General features: G+C 42.5%; 1 protein-coding gene across 2 annotated transcripts; it reads left to right on the forward strand.

The window, feature by feature from the left end:
• The first annotated feature begins 761 nt into the window (after window positions 1-761).
• On the forward strand, window positions 762-8057 carry MPV17L (MPV17 mitochondrial inner membrane protein like). 2 transcript variants are annotated; one of them, XM_088064131.1, is made up of 5 exons: window positions 762-1062; window positions 2391-2461; window positions 3709-3738; window positions 3892-4038; window positions 6317-8057. In XM_088064131.1, exons 1-5 carry the CDS (start codon window positions 762-764, stop codon window positions 6356-6358), a joined length of 591 nt encoding a protein of 196 aa, XP_087920257.1. In that variant the 3' UTR covers window positions 6359-8057. The 2 variants fall into 2 exon arrangements, with proteins under 2 accessions (XP_087920257.1, XP_005522966.2); XM_005522909.3 differs by having other exon boundaries at window positions 3892-8057.
• The last annotated feature ends 1058 nt before the right edge of the window (window positions 8058-9115 follow it).

Here is a 9115-nt window from a genome sequence, read left to right on the forward strand (position 1 = left end):
TGAGCCCATTGCCAGGAGCAAAGGAAAACTCCCGGCGCTCCCGGATGCGCTCCCTTCCTTCCGTGGCCAAGGGGGCTGTCTTGAGGACACGAGGTACCCTCGGTGTCACCTCACCACGTGGACTTCAGATCCGCTTTGTGGCACTGGTTCTGTGTGTACAAAGCTGTGTACACGAATCTCTTCAATAACCTCACAACACTCGTGGCTTTCTCCTCAAGTTGTCTCAGCAGCAGAGGGCAAAGCAGAGGAACCCCATGGGCTGCTGCTGCTTAGCAGGTGTGCATAGGCCCTGCTCAGACTGCAAAACAAGGGCCAAATGGAAAAGGCCGTAACTTACGCATGTAAGCACGCAACAAGGAGATAATGAAAAAGAAAAAAAAGATAAGGAAACAGTGCCTAGTTTTCATTTGTCACTCGATAGTTGCGGCACTAATGCACAGTGACCCCATGGTGCTACTTAGAAAAGCCCAGGCGACACAGTCACCGCCATCCTCGGGGTGAACGCACGGGCACTCGAGAAGCGAGCCCAGGAGCTGCCACGAACCCGGCTGCCCCTCCGTCACCCGCGGCTCATCCACCGCCCACCGGGGCCCGCCGTGGGGAGGGAGCCGGCCCTTCCTGGCAGGGGGAGCGCTCCGGGGCCGCGGGGATGGCGAGGCGGCGGCGGGGCCGGGGAGGCGGCGGCGGGCGGGCCCGTGGGAAGGAGGAGGAGGAGGAGAAGGAGAAGGAGGAGGAAGGAGAGGCGGAAGCGGCGGCGGCCGATGGCCGGGGCGCTGCTGCGCGGGGTGCGGCGTTTCCCCTGGCCCTGCAACGTGCTGCCCTACGGGGGGCTGTTCGCGGCGGGGGACGCGGCGCAGCAGCGGCTGCGGGGACAGCCGCCCGACTGGGCGCAGACGCGGCGGGTGGCGCTGGTGGCCCCGGCCTTCCACGGCAACTTCAGCTACGTGTGGCTGCGGGCGCTGGAGCGGGCGCCGCCCGGCCGCCGCCCGGCCGCCGTGCTGGGCAAGGTGCTCTGCGATCAGCTTCTGGGCGCGCCCGTCGCCGTCCTCGCTTTCTACACGGGTGAGTGCCGGGGGCTCCGCCGCAGAGCCCCGCGCCCGCTGCGGCACCGCACCGCGACCCGCGCCGGGCTCGGACAGCGCGCACCGGCGGCGGGGCCGGCATCCACCTCAAGGAGCCCGGGGGGATTGGGGACCCCCTGGCCGCCCAACGCGGCTCCCGCACCCCAAAACGCCGCTCGGAGCGGGGGCCGCGGCCGCCGGGCTCGGCAGCTCCCCCCGAGGATGGTGCTGAACCGCCTGTGGCACTTCAGAGCTCTCCAGGAGGGGTCCTGGCCCAAAAGAGCCCTGCCCTGAACTCGGCTGGGCCCGTGGCTTTTCATTAGCAGCAAAGAATGCAAAGCACCTTACAAGGATTGTAGCCATGTCTGTTTGAATTGCCGTGCTCAGTTCTCAGCATCAGCTGTCTCATTTTATAAAGAAAAACTGCTGTAAATGTCAGCAAATGCCACTGTTCAGCCAACCAGGTTCTGCTGTGAGAGTCTATAGAAATAAAGCATGCTACTAATGGCTAATCTCAAAAGCTAACAAGTAATAAGATACTTTAAAGCGATCTAGTATGTATTTCAGAAATAAACATGAGGGATAAGAAAATTAATAGGTGAGACTAATGTAATTAAATGCTCTCATTTAACTTAGACTTGATGTGGTAGAAGAGTAAGACAGGTCCTCTTTTTGTCTGGGATTGGGAGATCTGCAATCTATCACTCCAACAGGGAAATCATTCAATTTGTGATTGAAGAGAAATGAAGTAAAAAAGAAGCCAAACACCAGATACTTCGTCTCAAAATCTTAACTGTGTCAAACCTTAAGCTGAGAATTGCCCAAGGACCGGAAGGATCTGAAGGACCAGAAAAAGGATAGTGAAAAGTCCCTGAACTGGGTAGCAGTAAAATAATGTATCCATTGAGAGATACTGATAACCCCAAGGCAAGGGAATACCTGGAAAGATCCCAGAGTTGGACTAGGAAGCCTCTGCTTGTGTGCAAAATGCCTTATTCTCTCTCTCATGGGTGCAAGAGGTGCTTTCATCCTCTCTGTTCCACCACTACACCGCTGGTGTGTGATATGGCAGAGAAACAGATGCTACAGGACCTGTACACCCAGTCAATCCCAGCTGATCTCAGGTGGCAGTGCTGGGAGTCGAGTCAATAGATGAGGTGATTTGACGTAGCACTATTCAGTAGTCAAAATGGTATTTTTGTAACAAAATCAGCTTTTCTTTCAAAGATATTATAATGTATTTTGAGAAGGGTCTGGGATGTCACTGGAAAATGTGAACATTTAATTTTTTTGCATTTTTTCTGATTGTTGTAACTATTTTACCACTAGGTATGAGCATCCTTCAGAGGAAAGAGGACATCTTTTCAGACTGTAAAAAGAAATTTTGGAATACATATAAGGTGAGGCAAGCAATTTGCTTAGCTCACAGCTAAACAAACAAACAAACAAACAGACAAAAAGGATAGACTATTTGAAATATTCCTTCCTCCAGCATTTTTTTTAACTCTTTCTTTCACTCCATTATTTGATTATGTTTAGGAAGCTTTAAGGACCAGCAGTCATGTGAAGTAAAGGCAGTTTGGGTTAGGCAGTGCTGCCAGATGGGTGAAATAATGCCATTTAAAAAAATGAAATGTACAGTGTGTATGTACATAACACTTGCACCCAACTCTGTTTGAATGACAGTTGTACAATACAGCACCGATTCAGATTTCTTTTGTCTTAAGAACTACCCACGCACCAGTGTTTAGTTAGTGGTACTATTGACAACACTTACATGCACATATATTAAAATAATTAATTACAGAGACGCCTTCTTTGAGAATCATTTTTAGCCTGTACTTTTCAGTGACAATCTTCTCACTTTCAGAAACAAAACCCCTTGTCTTAAGAAGGCTTTGCTATAAAGAGTGGCTTTGATTTGCATTTCTGCATACACAAGACAAAATTATCTGTGCTACCTCAGAGCTGAGCAAGCTGAGAATGTTGAAGGTTTCTCAGATGCAGGAAGAATGATGGATTAGCAAGAAAAAAAAAGTAGTAGGAAAAAATGTGATTGCAATATGAATTTCTCTTCATATTGTAAAACTATATAGGTAGGATGGAAAAAGATTATTTTTATTCGTATGGAAGATGATTCTAAAAGCAGTGCCCACTGTAGCCTATCAAAACATAAGGTTTCTATCGGCCTTATGTTCTATGAGTAAATTATCCATTGATTTTTCTAAATATGCCTTACATGTATGAGTAAGTAGAAGGAGCATTGCAAGTGTGAAATAAATAATGTTCAGTGGTATTTTTCTTTAATGGCTGAAACAAATGTTCACATGTTTAAACATTCGTTCACCCATCTGGTAAATGCGTTTATTGTGTCTGGTGTCAGATGTCTGTAAAGACTTAACTGTGCTTAGGGTTTTGTATTTAAAATGAGTTAGAATAATGTGCTTGAAAAACTCAGAGAATAGAGGCTCATGAAGATGATCAGAAGTTTAATATGGCAACCTCTAGGTTAAGCAACTCCAGTTGTAATTGAACAGCTTGTATTAACTTTACTCAAATATGTTTCAGTCATCACTGAATGTGGAAAAAAAATGAATCTTGGTGGCTGAAATCCCTAAGAATAACAAATACCTTGTTTTCCTTTCAGACAGGACTGATGTACTGGCCTTTTGTGCAGGTGAGTTCTCAGGGTGACACTGTGAGCCTTTCCCTGCCATAAAACCCAGTCCTGTGCAGCCCCACTGTGTCTGACCTGGGGAGAAGCAGTGGAGTTGTTGGGTGTGTAACAATGCCTGGAGCACTAACTGAGCTCTCTCTCCTTCCAACACAGCTATCAAACTTCATTTTGATCCCAGTTCACCTGAGAACAGCTTACACTGGGCTGTGTGGCTTTGTCTGGGCTTCCTTCATTTGCTTTTCCCAACAGAGTGGAGATGGCACAGCAAAGTCAGCATTTATGTGGCTCCAAGGAGAGAAGGTCAATGCAGATGAAGAATCATCAGACAAATAAGAACTTTACTTCTGAACACATTCTAAATTGCTAAATTTGATTTGTGAAAGTCAGTAAATCACACTGCGGCCTCATTGCTGTGTTTAAAATAAGCAGTTATCTCAATATTTGGTGGTTAGTATAAGCAGTGGAACAGTTTGTCTTTGTGCCTGTTTATTTTTCATGAAAGAGGCCAGTTGTATATTGACATTTAATTATTTTCATGCTGTCAGCCCATCTCATCTGGGAATAACTGACTTACAGGGCAATGTAAGCATTTGCACATCATGTCAGGATGCATCACTGGGGAGAAGTATTAATGGTAATTTAATTTTCAAGCAACTTGTAATTGCTAGAAAAAGGGGAATAGAACATTAAATCATCAGTTGTTGGACTTGATAATTGTTATAAATGCAAGATTACTTTGCAGAACAAAATTTTATGGATTCCATATCTAAAAAGTGGCATTGAACATGTTTCATTGAGAGGAAACAAAAGTACTGTGTTTGTAGAGCCCACTTTTCTATGGGGCCAACTTGTTTTATTCTGTGTGAAAATTTATATAGGAAATTAATTATTTCATAGAACATACAAACCTGATTACTATATTTGTATATGTTTTATCTTAGCTGGGAGAATAAAGATTACTTTGGTAAGAGTCCTTTGGGGTGGGTGCTGCCCATTGACCCTTGGGGTCAGTCATAAGCAGCTCCTGCACAGTGGAACCCCCCCAAACACTGCAGGGAGCATTTGTTCTGTGTGCAGCCACTGCTTCCTTTGCTCCTCAAGGGCCAAAGGTACATGGGGGTCTGGACTCCTCTGCTCTTTTTAGCTATTTCATCATGCTGAAGATATAATTAAAATTTTGAAGAAAAAGAACGTGGGAAGGAAGGTAACATGAAGGCAGAATCCAGGTGTATATATATATATATATATACACACACATCAGGAACTTCCATTTCTTCCTCAAAAGGCTTTTAAACATTCCTATTCATAGAAGACACTGGGTAATTATACATAGGAGACTAGGAGATGGTGGAAATTAATTGTGTATTTGCTTTTTTAGCTTGAGGATCAGGTCTGAATACGGGTATTTTTTTAAATGTGCATGTGTATCTCAAAACAGGAACTGTACAAATTTCTGTCATTGCAGTAAGTTGAAATCAGACCAGTAAAGGACCCCTTGCTATATTAGAATGGGATTTTATGCCTTGAAGTTACTAAATTGTAAGCTTGAAAGAGTATCTGATTTAATGGGTCTGATTCTAAAGAGAAGACTCATCCCTCTGTTACAACAATAATAAACCACTTTGAGGAATGTCTGAGCTCCTCAGTCTTGTCTAAATAGTGTACCAAAGCCTGCTTAGGCTATAAATACCCATTCTGTTGGCCAGCAGCAGTATTACTTAATATATTGCTAACAATTACTTGTCACTGTAGGAGCCCAGTGCTGCTTAGCTGAGAAAGGAAAAGGGATCATGCAAGCATTGGCCAATCTATTTCAGGTAATATCAACTTGTTTAGCATAACCCAGTGGTCAAAAGTGATGCAAAGTGCCCATATGGCTTTGACCAGGGGACTGCAGCAGTGGGAGGAGGTAGAAGGTAGAGGGCTACTTCCACAGCCTGTTCTGCTGGCAGGTGGAGCAGGTGCCTTTCCTCTCAGGATGGACAAGTCACTGCAATTCCATCTTCAGCTGCACAGGCAGATGTGGAAGAGCACACCTGCCCACAGCCTCAAGATGGAATTAACTTTAATTGACACCTTTGGCATGGACATCTCCAGCTTGGCAAATTGCTTTAAGCTGTGAGTTGAAATGTGCACTGTAAGGGCCCATTCCTCTCCATCTGTAACATGGAGGCTCAGATGACTGGTGTCTGTGTCAATAGCTTCTTTGTAGGTGCTTGTGTTTGGTGAGTTGAATTCCCCTGCTGGATGTTGCTGTATGAATCACAAAGTGTGAACTGAGCAGGTCTGATGCTGGACGTCCCAGGAGGAGTAGAAATGCACAGAGGAACTAATTGCATTTTGTCTCTATTTGTTTTCTCTATTTAGAAAATGAGTGAACAGATGATTCAGACAGCTATAGCTGTTAAACTGTTCTTGTGTATATAAAGTCCTCAGGATAAAGAAGCAATTTCAGTGGTGGTTTTTTTTCTGTCGAAATTTTTGGGATCAGACTGGTATTCTTAAGTCTTTTCTATTTAGTAAGAACTAAAAGTTTCAGGTAAGGTGTGCTAATTAAATATTTAACTTTTTTTTACAGATGCTGTTTATTTTTATTTCTGCTTGTGCCTTAAGTGTTTAATGTTTAATAGAATTCACTTGGAGAAGGGAACTGGAAAATAATGTCATTACAAGGAGAGTAAAATGCGTTTGGTTTGCTGTAAAGCAGTATGTGATGCTTTGCTCTAACTCAGAGCAAAAAATCTTTCTTCATGGGTATGGTTGGTAAAACTTCATCCCCAGATGAATCAAAAATCTGTAACTTATGACCTGTATAATGCTGATGCCTTTCTTCATCAGGACTAACTAATAAATGAAAGATCCATCTTTTATTTCAAATGGCTTAAAAGCTTATACAAGCTGTGCTTTATCGCTCTTGCTTTTGTGCTACGAGCTTTTTGCTTGAGAATTTGAGCTAAATCCTGTTTTGTCTTCAAGTTCCTCTGGCTGGGGAGTTCAGAATTTCTCTCCATCTTTTATTACTTGAAGTACAGTTCTTTCCTGTAATGGAAGCCTGTGGCTCTTATATTTCAGTAGACTTTAGATCCTGCATAATCCTTTCACTTTCTCTGTTTCTCTTGTTAAGGCACTGGACAGCTAAGTAACACAGATCCCTTTCACATCAAAAAATCTGTGTTTTTTCCCTTTTAATTATGAGCACTGATTGGTCTGCCAAACATTTCAGACCCACATAATGCAAAATAATGAAGCTGCATTGGGACAATTTCTCAGTGTGCATAAATTAATGGATCTTCTAAAGATTTTCTTCCTCAGTTTAGTCTGAGGACTTACGCCCTTAGTTTCTAGAGCCTTCATTCTTTCTTGATACTTTTTTGGCTTAGAAGACTAATTTCACAGAATAACAAAATGGTTGAGGTTGGAAAGGACATCTTTATGTCCATCCCAGGTCCTGTAGTCCAACCCTATTTGATACATATGTAAACTTTTTTTGCTTCTTTTTGCAACTCAGTAATTTCCCCTGGCAGAATAAAAAAAAGAAATAAGAAAAACATGGGAAAGATTTATCTTAATGTCTCTCTGCAACCCTTTCAAGAACAGTCATAAGGGCTTTATGACTATTTCTAGGAATTGCACTGATCTTACTGCCAGCAGAACATGCAGATTTCCACAACCAGCAAGATGAACAGAATTATACATCACATAGGTGCTCAGAAAGAAGCAACACACTGCCAGGAGCTATTAGGCCTGCAGTCAGGTGATATTTTTATGTCATGGATTCTCTCTAAGAGCAAATGGGATGAGCAGACATTTATATCAGTTCCAGCTCCATGTTATTCTGGATGGTTATGGAGATGTGGAATCTGAATTTGATAAAATGAGAAATTCAAAATTTATTTTTCTACTGCAAATCTTTTATGTAAATGAACCTTCTGTGCTTACTAGTATGCTAAATACATTCTTCTTGGAAAATTCACCAGAAGGCCTCTGCCTTTTTCACACCAGAAGCACCCACCTAGTAACACAGCATAAAATAACCAGTTCCTGCTGCAGCGAAGGTGAAACTGCCTCTAATCTGTTACCATATCTGATATGTTGAATTCTCTTTATAGAACAACCTTTGAAATCTATGCAGCTTCAGCCTTCCAATTCTCTGCTGTAAGTGCCAGTGCTTCCTGCTTGTGCTGCTGCCTCTACTGCTAGTGCCAATCCAGTGAGATGTGCAAGAAATACTTGAATTTTACTAAAATAATGTATTTCAAGTTGACTGAAATTGTCAGTGTTTTTGCAAAGGCTTAATAAACATTAAATGCTGTTCTTTGGCTCTGTCTATCTTTAACTCGTATGTGTATAAAAAAAGACAGATTTTATATAAAGTTCTTATGGGATCTTCATGGACCACATGTAGCAAAAAGCTCAACTTGTTATCACAGACCTTAACACAGCAGCAGAGTAAAAACTAACCAGGGATTATTCACTCCCTTTATAGTTTAATTACATGAAGTCATCTGCCATTTCTGAATAAGTTCAGAACAGAATTCCCATCTTCAAAGGCTTGTGCTGAAGCCAGTGGACTACTATTAAAAAGATGCAATATTTTGATGTTATTATTTCTTTAGATAGTTAATATATTTGCAGAAGGAATGGAGGAATTCAGGTAAGAAAAGTATATAAACAACTTTTCTAGAGAACAGAGGTTAGAATAGGGTCCTCCCAGAAGGACTTCACTAAGTAAATTTTGTGTGGGATACTCTTGGGAAGGAAATGGTTTAGAAGATTTAAGGCTGAAGGGAGTAATACATTCCACAACTGGAAGAGACACACCACCTCCGTTCCCTGCTGTAACTTCTTTTATAATTAGAATGAGTAGGAAGCTTTATGGAAAGATTTCAAGTTGAAAAATTCTGTTTCATAGACTTCATGGCCAACAGACAGAAAAAGGATCACTCAGTCTGAATCCTTGGGTAATGCAAAGCAAAGAGTTCTTCCTGAATCAAACCAGTCGTGTCGAATCCAATGCCATCTTCTAGGAACTTGTTCAAACACTTCAAGTAACAGGATTTTCTGTGTCTCAAAGAAATTATTTATATGTTCTTATGAAATGTTATTACTTACCCACATCAGTCTAGCCTTAACATTCTAATAAAATGTTACTCCCTTTCTGACAAGATTTAAAGATTTGGTGCAGCAGGCAAAGCCTTCTGTGTGCATGTAGTTGTAAGCAGAGTTTTTGTTTATTCCTTGGATAAACTGTAATGGGTTTAGCTCTGTTAGCCCATTGCTATATCATTCTTGAAGCTCGTTTGCAAACCCTTTTTTGCTGTGCACCCCCTAATTTGAAATGTAGACAGTAATGCTGTATTAATCCCAGTGACTTTCA

This window comes from Pseudopodoces humilis, chromosome 18, assembly GCF_049639895.1.
Source record: "Pseudopodoces humilis isolate 2021_Gansu_Grassland_sample_001 chromosome 18, ASM4963989v1, whole genome shotgun sequence".
Taxonomy (NCBI): domain Eukaryota; kingdom Metazoa; phylum Chordata; class Aves; order Passeriformes; family Paridae; genus Pseudopodoces; species Pseudopodoces humilis.

What these genes read in the sequence shown, in the direction of transcription:
- MPV17L (XM_088064131.1), top strand. Translation starts at nt 762, where the DNA reads ATGGCCGGGGCGCTGCTGCGCGGGGTGCGGCGTTTCCCCTGGCCCTGC. An exon ending in CGTCCTCGCTTTCTACACGG is followed by an intron (nt 1,063 to 2,390) that starts GTGAGTGCCGGG and finishes TTTTACCACTAG; the next exon opens with GTATGAGCATCCTTCAGAGG. An exon ending in TGTGGCTCCAAGGAGAGAAG is followed by an intron (nt 4,039 to 6,316) that starts GTCAATGCAGAT and finishes TTTTTTTTACAG; the next exon opens with ATGCTGTTTATTTTTATTTC.